Here is an 18,071-nt window from a genome sequence, read left to right as displayed (position 1 = left end):
TTTGTCAACCATTTCTCATCTCATTAACCTTCAAGCATAACACATAAGGTATCATATTCATACTCCCTCACTCCAATGCAGTGTGTTTGTGTGTTGTGTTTGTGCATGCATAGCACTGCAGCTGCCGTCATGAGGAGATAGCAGTTCCCCCAGGGGTTGTCAGTGACCTTGTGCCTCTCAGTGAGCTTCTTTGTCATATTGAAACAGAGCAATATCTCCCAGCGGTGCCATCTCATTCACGAATGGGCACAACTCTTCATTACTCGTGCTTCACATGTCACAAAGACAGGACTCTTCCACCGGTGGCCTAGACGGACATTGTTCTGTGTCACAGATCTAATTTGTCTTGATCTTAGCAATTGCTGTGATCTCTGCTGTGCTTTGTTCTTTGTATCAAATCGTTTGACTCAGAGTGACAAAGTTCTGATAGCGAGTCTGTAAAGTAACACACATGTACTGTCAGGGTTTGCCAGGGCAAACCGTGGGGATGTGGGAAGGAGGACCCAAGATGTAGGACTCTCCGATTCAAACAGTGCGTTTATTTACAGCGTGGTTAACAATAGATGCACAATTTATCCCCCTTGCTCCCCAAGACTCCTGTGTGTGTTTCCCAGTTAACACAATCTGTCCTTCCTCTCCACGTTCCTCCTGCAGGAAAACAATAGAAGCAGCCGTTAAACACTGACCCCCGCGGGCACACACGATCTGCAGCCAGTCCCCTAGCCACCAGGCCTGAAGGCGCCTGTAAACAGGTGTTCGCAGAAACACCTGCATCCATACACACACACCCACACACACACATATCTGCAAATAGGGAGAAGAGGGACAGCACTACCAAAAATACATAAAATAAAAGATAAGTCCATAACTGCTCAGGGACCCTGGGTCGCTCAGACCCAGGACCCTGACATGTACAACAGTAACTACTACAGAAAAATTCTCATATAGATATTTATTCCATTAGCTTGAAAACTCCGCAATATGTCAAACATTGAGACAACACAGTACTGTGACTTAATCTATATCCTAGTGGACTGTGTTGCATCATGAACCCCTGTTGAACAAGACTTCTACACCTGATTCGTGGCCTTTTCCACTGGACATCTCAGTGTAAAGGACAGGCAAAACCTGCTGCTTTAACAGGGACCTTTAATTGCCAAATTCTGAATAGTTCAATCTTGAATAATTTCCAAATTTCAAGAAATTTCCCTCAGGACCTCAGGACATATCGCACTGTAATGGCGATCTGAAGTCATTCCTCTTCAGATAAGTGGTTCGTTGACTCATGAGGCAGCTCTCTGGGGACGATCTCTCAGTTTAACAAGCAGTGACGGTAAATTATGTTACGTTTGCAAGGATTTTTAAGCACACTGACTTCAAAGGTCCTTTGCAGTGCAAAGGTTTGATCTAACCTGACAGCACTAAATCTGAAGTCTGTCATTGAATTACAAACCAAGAAGCACCAATTTTTTATACAGCTTCACAACGCATGTGGACCTGCTCCCACTCCACCTGTCTTAGCTGAGCCTGGTCCTGGCAAGGGCTTAAATGTTTGATTTATGAGTCAGGGTGCGAGCTAATCAATATCTATGTAGTACAGCACAATCTCTTTATCACTTCCCTTCCCCTTAGTTTCTTTCAGAGCAAGCCTGCTCTTTAGCAATCAATAATTCTTTGAATCTGCCTTCTCATTAATATGGAATACAAAGTTTGTGCTTGCGGTTTGTTTTCCTTCCACTGAGGTCTAATAGGTGTCATCATTGAATCAGCAGAGTGTGTTTAGCACCCTTTCCATTTAGAGTGACCCAATAACTGTGCACAGCTTCCATTAAAAAATCATCTAATTTCAAAAGGCTATATATTTTAAAGCAATAGACATCGAAACTTGAGGTTTATTTTAAAATACATTGTTAAATATAAAGCTTTGCAAACAAAACTTACAATGTTAACAAGATATGATAGTCAGTGGATGGACGTCTGGAGCCACTCTACCCACTGCTGTTGTTATGCTACCTTCTGGAAACGTAAAAAATCCCAAATCCACTGTTTCTAACAGTACGTGTTTCGATTGTTAACGGTGAACAGCTGTGGAATTAAAGCATGCTGAAAACTGGACTATTCTTTTTGATACACCCTGTATACTGCTGCTTGTTTACATGTGTGGTTAAAGTTTGTCCACTTCTGATCTGGTCGCCTTAGACACATGTTAGAACAAGATATGTGTTGCGCTAGCATTTTTTGCATGTTACATGTACTATGTGCACCAGCTCGTGCCCATTCTTTGTTTTTATTGGCCGCACAAATGTATGGCACAGTCCGCTTCCCACACACCATGCTTCTTCAACATATTGGCAAACTGTTCGTGCACAGCTCAAGCCATTGAAAATAATGGGTTTCAGATCCCAGCTGTGTCGCTGCCACTCAGGAGTCTGTGAGAGTTTTATTCCAGGATATCACTGGTCGTAAGACCATTACAGCAGTCAGCTTTGTATCTCTCTTTCACAACGGTCATTTTTCATGTGGGACAGCCTGCAATTCCACAGAGTACTGTACATGCAGCTTTAATAAGGTCCAAGTCATTCAAGAATCATAAAATCAAATCTTAATATAATAATAAAAGAAATAGTTGAGTACATCCTGCACTCTCATTAAATACTGTATCATAATTCATACTGTAAGATTTATCCATCAGACAGAAGCCACAAAACTGCTACTGCATATTTCCTTCAGCAGAATCATTTAAACACTTTTTAAAAATAATTCTAAGAAAAGCACCAACATAGGCTTCAAGCTACTGAGTTGAAAGTCATTCACTCAGTAGTTTTTCCCTTTTACTGTCCACTTTGGTCAGCCTTTTACCATCTTGAACTTTCACCTCACGTCAACATAATCTTACTGCACCGCCATTGTCTCCTGTCATTTCAGTGGAATTGTCTCACTTGATATGCACTGCCTGTCCAGAAACCATTCCACAGTTAACTTTCTGGCCACTAACTATTGGTCTGTGAAATGAATGGCTCGAGGGGCCTGAGTTGAGCCTGCCCGCCCGCACTCAGACGTGCCATCAGCCCAAACATGAGTGACCCACTTCGCTGGGTATAGAGAAGGCCTGAAGCAGACCTCAGCATATTTATAGCTTACATTAACAGTAGGCATACAGCATCAGCATGTATGCAATGTGCTGTGTCACTGAAGTATTTCTTTCGGTATCCCTGAACTCTGCCAATGCTTTAATATGTCGGTCACATCTCCTAAAAATATCCCCCCTCTACTCTTTCTCACTGTCTGTGTTTCTCAGTAGACTCCTTTTACACAGAACAAGTCCTTGTCTTTAGGGAACACGGCAGTAAAGGGGTGTTACCAAAGAATTCTATTAGAAGCGGGTGTAACCCACAGCGATATGAACCGTGTTCTCAGTTCTCTCTGGTTTAAGCAGGAGGAAAAACAGCCGTCTCTGCTGCTTCATCTTGCAGTAACCTGCCTTTTTTTTTTTTTTTGGCAATTTGGCTCTTAGAAGGTAACTTACAAAGGGTGGACAAGGGGTAAGTACTGACTTAAAAAATGAGAAACTTACTTGAAAGCAAATCCTCTCATGGTAATATGTTTCTGAAGTCAGTACAGACAGTTCAATGCTTTCAGAAACATTCAGTGTTAGAAAATAATTAGAAGAAGTATGTGGTCAAAGTTTGTATGAATCCTGAACAATGTGAAGGAGTGTGAAACTGTACAAGCTTTCTTTATCTTACTGTATCCACACATGGACATCCAGAGTTTGGCCACTAAACATGTTTTAAATGTACTATTATCCTCCCTTTGATGACAACTTCAAATGCTTTTATTTCAAACTTTTTTCCTGTCACTGACCTGAGTTCTCCTTGCGTCACCAGGAGAGGTATCCATACTGTAAAAAGAGGAGAAACTCAGGAGTGAGATTGGGGAAAAAAAAAGGTTTGCATCTTTCTTGTGCTGATAGCTGATTGTCTCAAAGTCAACCCAAAAGTGTAATTTAAATAATATCTGAAGTGTCTGAAATGTTTGCAGATGAGTCGGAACACAAGTCAGCACAAGCTACTGGCGATGGCAGGAGTATGCTAGTGGCCAAAGTTAACACAAGGAGTTTTTTTGTGCAGCGCTGTGCTAGCAACTGCCCACAAACACTTTCTGCGGAATACACAATTTCCACCGAGATTGGTGGTTACCAAGAAGTCACTGAGTGGTCTGTAGGCCTGCCTGAATCCAGTTTTTTTTTATAGGATCTTCACACTTCACCTTTAGCATTTTCAAAATACATTTTCTGTCCTGTTGTGTTCATATTACCCTGAAAATACCTAGCTACTAGCTATTGTTAGTAACCAGCAACAGCTGCTAGGTCCAAAGTCTTCCTGGTATTCAGAATTTAGTCTTTAAGTGCTGTTTATTTGTTACTTTTTAAGAACTACCTCACCATACTATCTTTACATGCCAACAGGCTAGCTAACTAGTCCTAAATACTTGTTTCATGGAAGCATGTACAGTGTTTGGGTAACCACAGAGGAGACATTAGTATCTCAGAAGGTGGAGCAGATCCACTGCTCATTGAAAGATTGGTTGTTTGATCCCAGGCTGCTACAGTCTACATGTCAAAAAACGTCTTGGGTGAGATACTGAACCCTGAGTTTCTTTGAGTGCTCAAATACAGTAGAAAAGTGCTAAATAACAGCCAGTCTGTATATGCTTCGCTGTTAACATCTGGGAGAACGGCTACACTGAAAAAAATGTAGTGTTTTTTACAGTGAATTGTGCCTTTTTTCCTTTATGGAAAATGGGACGCTGAAATGGAAAATTACGTCATACTCAAGAGATTTTCACAACACACGCCCAATTTGCTCTCCCCAGTTTCCTTTTTGCTGCTTCATTTCTCTTTATTTATTATTTGCACCTATGACTTCATAAAGCTTTCAGTGGCCTCATGCTTGCCATTCAGACACAGGACGGTCTCACTGGACCTTCAGCTAAACTGTGACTGCAGTGTAAACTGAGGCAGGGATCTGGAGTTGTTGCTCTCTTTTTAGCTGTGTTAAAAACTGGCCGCTGGTAGGCCCCACCCTTATATCAGGCCATATCTTGTGGCTGCCAGAGTGAGATATTTCCCCAGCTGACGTGTAGTCAGATGTTTTGGGTTGGGTCACTTGGACTTTATTATGTCTGATTTGCTCCAATCCACACATGTGCAAGCTGTTTTCAGTTACATGTTGTGTTTCAATGGCAGAAATCTTACAGACACCTCTCACCACAACCAAGTGGTGCACAGAAGAAAATGCATTTACATAAAACTCTGGCTGTTTTTGTGTTGAAAACTGAGAGAAAATGCAAGCGTCTCCTCCTGTAATGATGACGTCAGAAAAGGACCTTTATTTGATATTGGATGGGCACTGTTTGCTGCAAGCCACTATGCATACCATTGACTGCTAAACTGTTCCCTGAAGGAAGGATATAAGCTTTTTAAAGTAAACAAGACATAACAGCCTAAATTGTCTATGCAGCCAGTAGCCGTGTGCTGCATCATGCACACTGCAAAAGCCTCCCACACACTGTGCAGCACATTTCTGCGTTCTCCAAACACCCGCAGCCTCAGGCATGTGCACTGCTAACAGCAGGAGCAGACCATCCGCACTGCAGTCGAGCCTAAAGATACAACAATACTTCCTTTCTTCTTTGTGGCAGTAAATGTGAAGTAGTATTTGTTTTCCATGGAAGAAATACATGATGATATTCTCCAGTATATTTGTAGTGTTCCTCCATCATGGATACTGTGTTCTGATAAACAAGGAAAAACTGGAAAATTCTCATTTAATGTGTATATAAGCAACCACTTTTGACCAATAACATTATGTCTTTCAATGATGTTTCACATCAAACTCAATGTAAATAAAAAAAATCATGTATTTCGAAAGACGCTCTACTACCAAAGCAGGTAACTTACAGCAGGTAGGACTGCTAGTTTTTGGCCTAAAGTGTTAAGACACCCAATTGTCAGGTTTCAGGATGTCACTCCCGACAATGAGTGACAGATCGCATTGAGCAAGATGTCTGGGTCTCTGGGCTGTGGTGCTGAGCTGTGACATCTTTTCTCTGTCACTCTCAGACAACAGCAGGCTGCTGGCCTGACTCATACTCAGTAAGATCCAAAATGGCAGCAATACAATCCTCAGTCTTTCTGCCAGGACTGCAGAACGAGTAAGAGGACCACTGCCAGGCAGCTGGCCGTTTGTCTTGATCCCTTGAATGGGCCCTTCTGGTCTGTTAACACTGGCAGATGGTTTTGGTCATATATAGGCTACACATTATGTTCAGACTGCCACACATTAACATTGCGCAGGTGCCCATCAGCTCACCAAATCAGCTCTGACCTGTTAGGCCATGGACATGGCATCTCTGGGGCTGCCCTGTGGTGTCTAGCAATAAGAGGTTCTGTGGGTTGCAGACTGGGGACTTTGTCTCTATATGTGGAGATTGTATGTAAATGTAAAACATAGCAAGGCAGATTCAGTTGATTAAAGGGAATCATATAATGATATTAATTTAATTTGTGAATGGGGAACTGATCTACAAATCTCAACAGTCAACTTTACCATCACTGATCAGGACAACTCTAATCTAGACAAAACATTTAAGTGGTTTAAAGGTGTTGTTTTAATATTTAAGGATTTATTTCAAATATATCTAATAGATGAAGCAGGTTCAGTATTCTCTCTAAGGATACATTAAAACTGAAGACTGGAATATCCAGGGATCAAACTACTGACCTTCCAATTGATAGAAAACCTGCTTGACCAGGACTTTTTTTATTCACTGACCTCTGATTTTTCTCATAGTGCTCCTTTAATTATTTTGAGCTGCTTACATATAAGCTGTGTCTAAGCAGACTTTCCTCTCTTGGCATCTCTGACACACCCCTAGCTTGGTGCCAATCATATCTCCATGACCGCTCCCAGTTTATTCAACTTAAATCATTTTGCTCTTGTCTATTCTCAGTCACTTCTGGTGTACCCCAAGATTCAGTCTTAGGCCCTCTTCTCTTCATAATTTACATCCTCCCTCTTGGTACCATTTTCCACAAATTGGATCTTCACTTTCACTGTTTTGCTGATGACACCCGGTTATATCTCTCCTGCAGGCCTGATTTTTCCCTCCCAACTTCTTCCCTTACAGAATGCCTATCTGAATTAAAATCCTCGTTCAGCTCTAATTTTCTTAAGCTCAATGAGGATAAAACTGAAATCTCCTTATTGGAACTAAATACAAACTTTTGAAGGCAAATCTTTTCTCACTTACTATTGATAACTCCACAGTTTTCCCTTCACTTCAGGTTAAGAGCCTAGGTATCATCTTACCTAGACAGTTCACTATCCTATAAATTGCACATCAATAATCTCACTGCCTATTTCCATCTACGCAGCATTAACAGATTACGTCCTCCTCTTTCCACCCAGTCTACATCTATTCTTGCTTTCAGTTGCTCTGCTCCCAGACTGTGGAACTCTCTACCCCCAGATATAAGAAACATTGGTTCTCTCCTCCAGCTTAAATGTAACTCAAAACTCATCTGTTCAAATCTGCATATTCACTGTGAAAACACTGTTTGTTAATTTTATCTTGCACTTTGTTTCTATTGTTCTTCATTTTGTCATCTCTATTATTATTTTATTGTTAAGTGTCCTTGGGTGTCACCAAAGGTGCCTTTTAATTAAAATTAAAATTTATTATTATTATTATTATTATTATTTAAAAAAAATTATCTGCTGAAACATCCGTTCATGATTATTGCAGATACAATCTCCCAACATTTACTCTAGTCTCCTATCTGACCCATCCTCGCCGCCTCTCCTCCAGCTCTGTCCTTCTGCTTCGTTTTCTTGATTTTCTGAGTTTGAACTTTCCTTGACTCTTATTTCGACATCCTTCTTCAGAGGAAGTTCACAAGAGGCCAGCGGCTCAGTGAAACAACTCCACCTCCTGTCCTTCATGCAATTTACAGCTTTCAGCTCAGTCCTGTGCTAAGCTGCTGAACACACAGCCACATTTAAACAGTTTCATTCAGATGCAGTTGATCGAATCACTGATTTGACTGTGTCAAAGTTAACGAGTCAACATAATCTACATTTTACTGGCTCACACTCATCGTTTTCTAAAGATGTGAATGTTTGCCATGAAGCATACAGTATTCTGTCACAGACCCACTGCTCTGCTAGCCATGATGAGTTCAAAAAGAAGGCAGCCATGTGACAGTTGACGTGATGGATTAAAGCCTAGGGCGTACGACATAAACACAGACACAGTGTCCACTGCTCTGAATCATTTATATTATGAGCTCTAATGTGTGTCGTTTTGTGTTGACACACATGATGTCTACGACAATGTGTGCGTGTGTGCATGTGTGTCAGGGAACAAACTAAAAGTCAAAAGAAGCCTGAGGATGAGACAGAGGGGGCAGCAGTTGCCAGAAAAGAGGTCTCTTAAGAAAAAAACACAGACTCTAGTGACTGCACGGCTTCAGCCAGATGACCAAGCTGCTCTCAAGTATAATAGGAAGATGTGCCCTAGGTTGAGTAAGCATTTACATATATACAACAACAACAGTAACTTCATATTTTAATTTGTGCTGTCAGCGTTAATCTCGTTAAAATGACGTTAACGACATAACCACATTAACGTGGCAAATCTCCACGAGATTAACGCTGACACCACTAATTTTAATTTGACATTTTTCTTTTCCTGATACAAAATATTAAATTGTCTGTACATCTATATCTATATCTCTTACCTAACTCCTCCTAGACACATTAATTAATCTGGAGGAAGTACATTATATTAACTGCCTGGGGTACCAGGATAATACACATCGTTAAAGCTTATGGGAATTATTTTTAGAACACTCATATCCTAATTAGCTGATCTCAAAACATACATGTACACTGTTCACAATACGTGTACGTTACATGTATGTGTATATTGTTCACATTATGTATATGCTGTTTTTTGTAAATAAAACAGTTTTTAGTGCAGTGGCACTTTGGGATTTAATGAACATAAAAATAATAACATGATAACATTAACATACATGTCTGAGTTTCCATACATGAGCAAAGTGGACAAGCACTGTAGGCCTAGCAATAAAATATCCATAGGATAGGTTTTTGCGAGTAATTAAATATATTTACAGGAGCAACAAGACCTTTACCTGAAATTAGGTAAATACTGACAACATCCTGCTTGTTTTTCAATGCAAGCTGTACTAATGTAATGCCTTATAATCATGTATACATTTTAGCATGTATTTTCTTCTTCTATCAAAAAATGTGTCGTATTTATTGACCTCTGGCCTCCACCAAATGTTCCACTGTGCGGTCCAGCCCACATTTAGCTCTGTCTCATGCTGACAGCCAGTATCAGGCATGAAATGGTTGTTGGGCAAGACAGTCTCAGCTTCTTTTAACTTGATGGAACTAAACTTGATTCAACACTTCTCTGACGATGGCTGTGAAATATTTACAGCAGGGCACAAACTGGGGAGGGCTCGGGAAAGCGAGGGGCAGAGGCATGAGTTTAAAGTTGCAGACTCAGTATCTGCTTTGAGTGTCTGACCATGGGGAGTACTTAAAATAGTCTCTTCCCTTTACCCACAGGCTGGCACTGACAAGGATGTGCAAGGTAAGAAGTCAGCTGCACGTAGCCGCCATTAGCTTACCATCAGCTGCTATCATATTTTGTCACTTTTCATCACTATGCCTGCCTAGAAACCATTCTTTCTTGGCAGATGATAATTTGCCATAACTAAGTCTTTGCCTGAAGAATAATAATCTAAGTCTGTGTGACAGAATGGAGCCGTGGCTGAGAAAGAGCTCTACTTTGAGCGTAACAACATTACTTAAATTCCTTCTGACTCTGTGTGCTACAAGAAGACCATTATCACAGCACTTTTTGGCCAATCTCCACATTGTGAACAAAGCTTCTATGGAGTTGGGAGGGATACAGAAGTAAAAAGAGTGTATACATTATAAAAGCACATCCAGCCCTGATATGAAGCAGTGAACATCTGACACTAAGTGAAATATATGAGTGATGTTAGTGTTTGAGATATAAATAAACAGACAGATGCATACAAAAAATCAACCCTAATTATGTTAAAGGAGAAAATTGGAACTTCCTGTTATTTACTCACATGTTGTTTCCAGGGAAATAAATAAATCATAAAGAGAAAAGAGAAAAGAAATCAACGATTTTAAAGGCTTTTTTTAATCTCTGTTTTTGTTTCTTGTATATTTTCTAGATAAGATATGGCCTATATTTATACTCAGCACTATGCAGAGGTCTTGCACCATCACTGGGAGGAGACACAATACCCTTAGAGTATTACAAGCTAATGTATGCCTAGACCAGTGGTGTCAAACATAAGGGCTAGGGGCCAGAATCTTTGGCTCCAATCAGGCCCATTGGACAGCTTTTCTTAAGTTTTACAGCTTTTCCCACTGATAAACTCCTCTTCTATGGTATTCATAGGACACTAAATAGGTATAAATAAGCAAGTACACTAAAACAATAAAATAACAGAAAGTTCCTGTTTTTTCACTATCTAAAATCTACACTATCTACTGAAGAAATGTATGATTTATCTGTGGATTATGGGATTATAATTACAGGGTAGAGAAATATTCCTATAATTTTAAACATTTATTTCCTATAATTTAAGCCCATCTTTATCGTGTGCAGAAACTGAGCTGTATTGTTGAAATGTTGTTCTTTTTTATTAAAAAAAAAACAAAAATAATAAATGTGTAGTTGTTCTTTACACTGACTAAAAGTGGACTTTCACTGGCCTGAACCAGTGGCCCACAGTGTAAAATAATTTGACGTCCCTGGCTTAGATGAACGGGAAGTTCTGTTCCAGAGTAGGAGGAAGGAAAATCTGTGCAGATCCATCTGCTGTGATGACCCCTTGGGAAGGGCGCAGTCAAAGTACCTCAATTCTCTATTTAACTGAGCTCATCCCTTAGTAAACGTATTTAAGAACTACAAGATACTATGTTTGAGCTAAGTTGTTTTTCATGTAACAATACTTTATTTATCCCAACCATTGGAATAAATAAAGTATTTCTTCTCCTTGTTCTTCTTCTTATTATTATTATTATATTATGAAAAGGGGTGTTGCTATCGCTCCTTCAGTTGTTGTGAGAGCAAATTTGTGAACTGTCAAAACTCGTCTGCGCACGTCATCCTGAAACCTCCACACTCTTTTTATGCGCGTCTAATCTTGTGAGTGAGCAGTGTAATGATAAATGGAAAACTGTTAGCAGTGTTGGGCACATGTTCATTATATCACTTTGTCTCAGTAATAACTGTGCCTATTAATATAGATAGTGCACAAATGACATCCTTAATGAAGACATTGTCAGTCAGGTGATTTGTGTTCATTAACATCAAATAGAAAAGCAAGTAAAAACACTCTGTGCGTACACTGCACTGAAAATACAGTTATTTCCATGTCTATGTTTTCTTTCTCAGGGAACAAACTGCCTGTGGGTCCCTTTTCTGTACTAATGGCGCAAAGGATGTTGAATGAAGGTGGGCAAGATGGCCGATCAGGTGAGACACAGGAATGGACTATCGATGATGGAATTTTGTGAATGCTAATGAAGTTTGCATGACAAAAATGTTTACCAGTGAAAATGCCAACTGTACAAGTTGATAAACCTAAATTTTGGCAAAAGGCTATCCTCAGTTATTTGTATTTCCCTCTTTGTCCTTCCCTTGGAAATGATGACCTCTTTATTTAATGTTGCTCCGTCCAAGTTCAGCCCCCAGGATACGACTTAATGAAGGGACTGCAATGAAAGGCCTGGGAACAATGTTATATTTAGCCTTCTTGTTATTTCTGTTGGTTAATTTTTAATGCCCACTGGAGGGCTGTGTGTAGAGAATAAGCGTGCTACATTTTGCTCATTGTGCCCCTATAATTTCTGTTGTGCCGGCTCACATTAGTAACACAAAAGCTCTGTTTCATGACCTGGCATTGACCTTAGTACTTTCTCACTTTTTGTTAACACCCAGGCCTATGAAACATTTAAAAGCAGTTTTGTTAGGAAAAATAAAGGTCTCACATAGTCTGTGAATGACTTGAAATTAGATCAATATGAATCATTAATTATAACTGGGCCTTTTGATTTGCCTCACTGTAAGCATTTTACTTTGTCTTTTGTGACTGCAGTCCTGGGAATGTTGGAGGTGCAGGTAGAGCGGGACCCCAAGACAGGTGCCACCATCGTTAGGTCAGTGGCTCCTGTGTCCACACCAGCTGGTGCTCCAAAGGCTACCACTGTCTTTGACGACGGCAGGAGGAGCATCCACACTATCAGTGGGTCAGCAGATCAACCCTCGTCTAAAGAGCTCGGGCAGATCTTGAGTGTCATCGATGGGGTCGGGATGAAAGTGCTGCTGAATGAAGTCACAGTCACACCAACCAAGACAGAGACAGTAGAAGCTAGCAAAGGCTCAGAGAAAAAAGGCCTGTCGCTTCATACCCATCCCAGCACATCAAAGGAAGACTACAGGCCATTCGGCGGCTCTAGAAGCGATGATTTAGAAGTTGAGCTGAGCAGTGAGAAGTGTGTTGTAAATGTGGGAAACACAGATGATAAAAACATGATGGCAGTGAGAGACACTTTGGAAAAAGTAGATATTGTGGAGAATCAGATGTTGGAGGAAAGTCCTGTCACACTTGTGTTCTTGGGATACGCTGATGCTACAACAGACCAGAGTCAGAGCCAAGAGGAGCAGGAAGGCATGATCACTGTGGAACGAGTGATAATCACGGAGGATGGAGAAGAGCATGTCTTAGGACCTGAAATGCCTCCTCCACTTTATTCACCATTAGACCAGGTAGCAGAGCAAGGCACCGGGAAAGAGTCCAAAGATGAAGCAGTTCAGGTTATTCCCTCGGGTGGAAACGGAGCTGGAATCGATGTGCAGGCAGAGGAAGGTGATAAAGAGTCACATAATACATCTCCACCAGGCATAACAGAGGGAAAAGGCAGTTCTACGCACAGGAGCTGCCGGTGTTGCTCTGTCATGTAAGAAATGGTTGAAGAAAGACTCCCTGTATACCATGTATACACTGCTTCCTTTATATGTTGCTTTATATGAGTGGGTTTAATAGCATACTAAACCATCACCCACCATTTCACCTCCCCTTGATAATAAAAGTGGCACTTATATATTTGTGCAGCTTCTACAAAGCTGAGAACTAAAGTCCACTTCCACCCCCTACTGGACAGAAATAAGAACTTCAAGCAAGCAAGCTTATCCAAGAGAAAAACTCCACACTAAATGTTTAGCCATGGTTCCTGTAGAAATGGGGGGGGGGGGGGGGGAATTACTCCATCCTTTAGCATGCACATCTTAATGCTTATGGTGTCCCTCACTGTTTCTGGTATGAAAAATACCCTGCAACTGAGGCCTGAGATTTTGAGTGTTTCTGTGTTTTGATGCATCACCTTTACACGTTGAGTTTCTTAAGACGGATTCAGATTCACCATTTCTGTGTAAAAATCCAAACATTAACATTTTGAGAAATTATCTCATTCTTGCTCAGAGTTACATGAGAAACATTACACTTTTTTAATGTCTGTGCAGTCACTGTGAAACTAAAACCAGCATCTGGTTACTGCTGCGCTCGGGCTGCAGATAACCTCGCTGACATGGCAACAAGACATTTTTATCTCTCAGTTTCAAACACTGATTAGGTGTTAATTAGAAGTTCTGGCTGGCAGATTTTTTTTTTAAACTTCCTGGCAGTTTGGCTTGTTGGTTTCACGTTCATGCCAAGTTAAGAAAATTGGTTTGTAGAATTTGTCTAATATTTTTCTGAGGCACTGATCGTCTCATCTAATTCTTGGGGAAAGAAAGTAAATAGTATACCGCCCACCATCTTGAACTATGCCTTCACTATTTTAGAACTGATATATACATTAAAAATACTTCTAGAAGTATTGTTTGAAACACTTTAAAACCACATTGGCAATACAAGAAGAACAACATGTTCTTCTTGTATATTCACTGTAGAAAATCTGGAAATCACTGTCTTTATCTGACCTTTGTTTGATTTTTTTTTTCTCACTGAATTTAGCTATAACACTGATTTATGGCAGTGGATGTTAAACAGGATATGTTGTAATATGACAGATTCCAGTTGGTGTAGTGATCGAGTTTTACAATTAGATTTGAGATGTACTCACAATTTCACACTAAAGCAGTAAACATGCAGACCTCCCATATTTGCTTCTGTATCATACACCGAAATGCATTTTTTTAAAATGGAGATTTTCCAGCGCAGTTTTGTGACTTTTAAAATCACGACTTTAAATTGTGAATTTTAATTCACGTGACATCTTTGTATTTCTAAAATTTCCTTTATTTAAGGTTTTTACGTGTGTAAAAACAGTAATTACACCAACAACAAATACTGACCACTGCTGTAGTACAATTAACCAGGTGTAAAGTTGCAGAAAAATACTTTAATTAGTTCGATTATTGTGTAATTTAATGTAAAAATCTTGTACATTTGATGCATATTTAACAGGATAAAATATGGCAGCATACTTTCATTTATATGTTCAAAAAATGTCAAAATCAAGTTTATAAACTAGCAAATGGGTTTATCATTATGAAAATATCCAGTTAATTTGAGACTATTATGTTACATAAGCTGTTAAATGTAACTTTACATCAAAATGTTGAATAAACAACAGATCTTCACATTTAAAGAAGGTAAGCCCACATATGAAATGATTGGATTTATCTTTATTTAACACCATAAAATATAATTCCCCATTGTAATATACTGTTAATTTATGATCATAGTAAGTTTAATATGATTCTTTATAAATAACTTCACATTCAAATATGAAATATTTCACAGAAGTTTACTGTAAAAAAAAAAGTGTGCACTAATTACATTGCTGGATTTAACTTAGAAAAATCCATTTTAAAATGGTTAACCTTGATTATGATATTATTATTATAGTTAAAACAAGCTGCTGTCATATGTAATATGTTTCTTACCACATGAAATTAATGGATGGACATTTTTAAAATATGCTGTTAATTAAAGATCACATTTTAAAAAACGCATTAAACCTTTATTTTAATAAGGTTATCAGAGTAACAGTATTTTGCCTGCAGCATTGTGGTCAAATGACGAATCATGAAATGATGAGTTTGCTTTATAATGCCATCATCAAACCATTAGGAACCTGGTGCAAAAATCACACACATACAAAAAAGACCTACTTGTACACTCCTAAACTATCGTGATGAATCAGATGAATGTTTCAGTCCCATGAATCAGATCTCGTTCAAATACAGACGAGGTTGGAAGGAACTGATGAACAGTTGAAGAACAGTAGAAATTTGCAAAGAGTGTGTTTATGATAATACATTTGCATTTGGAGCCTGTTGCTACATATTGATATGAGGGTGAATTGAAAAAAAAAACCCACATAAATTTGTATGGATCCATAGTCAATGGTATGCTTCGATGTCAATAACCTGGTAGCCCTGTTTTTTAGTGAATGACAGTTTAAATGGTGATAATAAAAAAAAACCCTTTTGCAAATGTCTACATAATCAACCAACCTACAGGCTGCAAGCACATGTGAAAGAGTGCATAAATTTCATGCAAGGACCCATCCTTTCTTTGTACGACAATGAAACACCAGCATAAACTGCATCCTCCAAAACTGGCAGATGTTCAGTCAGTAGTAGGATGCAAACATCAACACAACACCACCAGAAGATTGTGATGTGGCCATAACCAATGGTCTGACCCACAGATAATATGAAGTACTCTGCTGCCAAAGAAGAACTTCACTACACATAAGTAAGACAGGGAATCATTAACTGTTAGCCACAGACTGTAGGGTCAGTGGGTCTGACTGTATTTCAATGTTGAATCCCGACCTTCATATCCCCTGTGGACCTTGATATCCCTGCTTGTTCAACAACAAGAAACCAAAAACTGTATCATGCATGAACTCAAAATGAGGTAAATATGACACTGCTGATAGAAATTTCTCATTCCTGTCCCATAATGCACTGGGAAATCAGAGGGAAAAGGCCAATACAGAACTTGCTGGAGAATCATCAGAATTTTACATTTTCTTTAACATCAAGTAATCTAGTAGAAGTGGTCTGTAAATGAATGGTTATCTTAAAAAAAAAAACCTGTAAACAGCTCAATCAGGAAAAACTGGGACTCCAAGTCTGACATTACAAAGATTCAATTTATGAGGCCCCCTTTAATCTGATGCATGTGCTTTAACTCAGAGAACCAAAATCGGCTGTGTTAGCTTAGCTTAGCTTTACCAGCAATTTGTACTGGAATGGGAGAAATTCCTTCATGTGTTCAGCCATGGAGTAACAACCACCGGGACAGATCGTAAATAATATGGGGTCACCTTAATGGGTTCCTGAATGAAAGAAGAAATTTCATTCACATAGACACCTTTTCTGATTTTATTAAAGAAATGGAGGGCAAATGCAAGCTACCTGAGAGAAAAAAGAGCTGGAGTACGAAAACGAAAATATTGAAGCAACAGAAGGCAGATGTGACTAAAGTTAACGATGCACACATCCAAGCTGAAGTACTCAAGGAGCAGAAGGAATTTGAGAGTAAGAAACATCTGGAAGAGATAAGAACTGGAGCAGAAATACAAAGATCTGGAGGAGAAGGATAAACTTCTGCAGAAAAAACATCAGCTCCAGGAGAAATGTATGCAGCCTTAAAAGCCAGAGAACATAAAAAGTCAGTATGCACAGCTGGAGGAAAAAAATAAACAGCTGGAGCTCGAACACCAAATAATGGAGAAAAAAGATCCATCTGGAAGTATCAGAACTGGAAACAAAGTTAAAAGATGCACACATGATCATTGAAATAGAGGATGATTGCAAGAAAAATCTGGAAAACTGGAGGAAATGCTGAAATATTCAAAGAAAAGATGCAACTGGAAAATGAGCGCAAAGAAATGGAAATCAAAAAGTTTGAGTTGGGTTGGCGATGTGACGGGTTCTTTAATCAACTCCCCAGCTTGAATAATTCTGTTGGGTTATAGTTTGGGTAGCTTTGATCAAATATTAGTTCAAACTTTTACTATCATCCTCCATCTATCAGCCACATCTTGCTAGCGCTGGTTCATGTTATAGCAGTCTTCATATAAAAATGTGTTACAGTTTTTCTCAGTCGCTTTGGTGCGTTTCTCAGAACACCATTAACATTTGCACAGCAGTTAGTGCATTTCCCAAAACAATTAGTGCAAACTGCAAAACCTAGTGGATAGCCTGCAAAAGCACGTCACATGCACAGAATTGATTATCCATACCTCAAAAGCAAGTATCCATGTCAATGAAACTGTCAGTGCCATCAAAATGAAAAGTCTTGACACCATCTTTATGAACAAGATAGTCAAATGGCATTGTCATGTTTCCACTATGACAGTTTATAATCTCAGTGTTTCCCATTGCAAAAACAATTGGTGACACCTGAAAATGCTGACAACAGCACTATGGCCTACCTGTACAGCCATCTGAAATGTGCAGTAAAGTCACTGTAGATGTTATGGGAGTCTTGGGAGTAACTAAGACACTGAATACGTACGTTTCACATTTCCATTGTGTAGAAGTGTTTGTAATCCTACAGAATTGTGCAAAAGAAAAATATGCTACAGTCACTTGTTCACTGTAGAATACATGTAAACATAAAATCACCCATTTGGTAGAGCCTCCTCATGAGTGACAGCTGTAATTCACCTGAGATCAATTGTTCAATTTCGGAGACATTTCCAAGAACAATGATACAGAAAGGTATAGGATTTGCTTGACAGATGGCCAATATTTGGCATGTGATAACTAGTTCAACAATTTTGTGTGTGATGACTTAAGCAATGAATGTATGACTATTAGTTTTATTGGGAATGACTATTCAGCATCCATAGGTATGATTACTTTTGACTGACATGACATAAGCAAATGGAAATGTCAGA

At 39.3% G+C, this 18,071-nt stretch overlaps 1 protein-coding gene across 2 annotated transcripts; it reads left to right on the top strand.

Annotated features, from left to right (window-relative positions):
• Positions 1-3,438: 3,438 nt before the first annotated feature.
• On the top strand, positions 3,439-13,377 carry LOC308411855 (uncharacterized protein). Of its 2 annotated transcripts, XM_080905894.1 has the most exons (4): positions 3,439-3,542; positions 3,888-3,948; positions 11,542-11,622; positions 12,245-13,377. In XM_080905894.1, the coding sequence occupies exons 3-4, from the start codon at positions 11,577-11,579 to the stop codon at positions 13,108-13,110; spliced, it is 912 nt and encodes a 303-aa protein (XP_080762020.1). In that variant the 5' UTR covers positions 3,439-3,542; positions 3,888-3,948; positions 11,542-11,576; the 3' UTR covers positions 13,111-13,377. The 2 variants fall into 2 exon arrangements, with proteins under 2 accessions (XP_080762020.1, XP_080762019.1); XM_080905893.1 differs by lacking the exons at positions 3,439-3,542; positions 3,888-3,948 and having other exon boundaries at positions 11,501-11,622.
• Positions 13,378-18,071: the final 4,694 nt, after the last annotated feature.

Source organism: Rhamphochromis sp. 'chilingali' (assembly GCF_963969265.1).
Source record: "Rhamphochromis sp. 'chilingali' genome assembly, chromosome: 15".
NCBI lineage: Eukaryota > Metazoa > Chordata > Actinopteri > Cichliformes > Cichlidae > Rhamphochromis > Rhamphochromis sp. 'chilingali'.
Note: the sequence above shows the minus strand (reverse complement) of the source record. Positions and strands in the feature narration are given on the sequence as shown.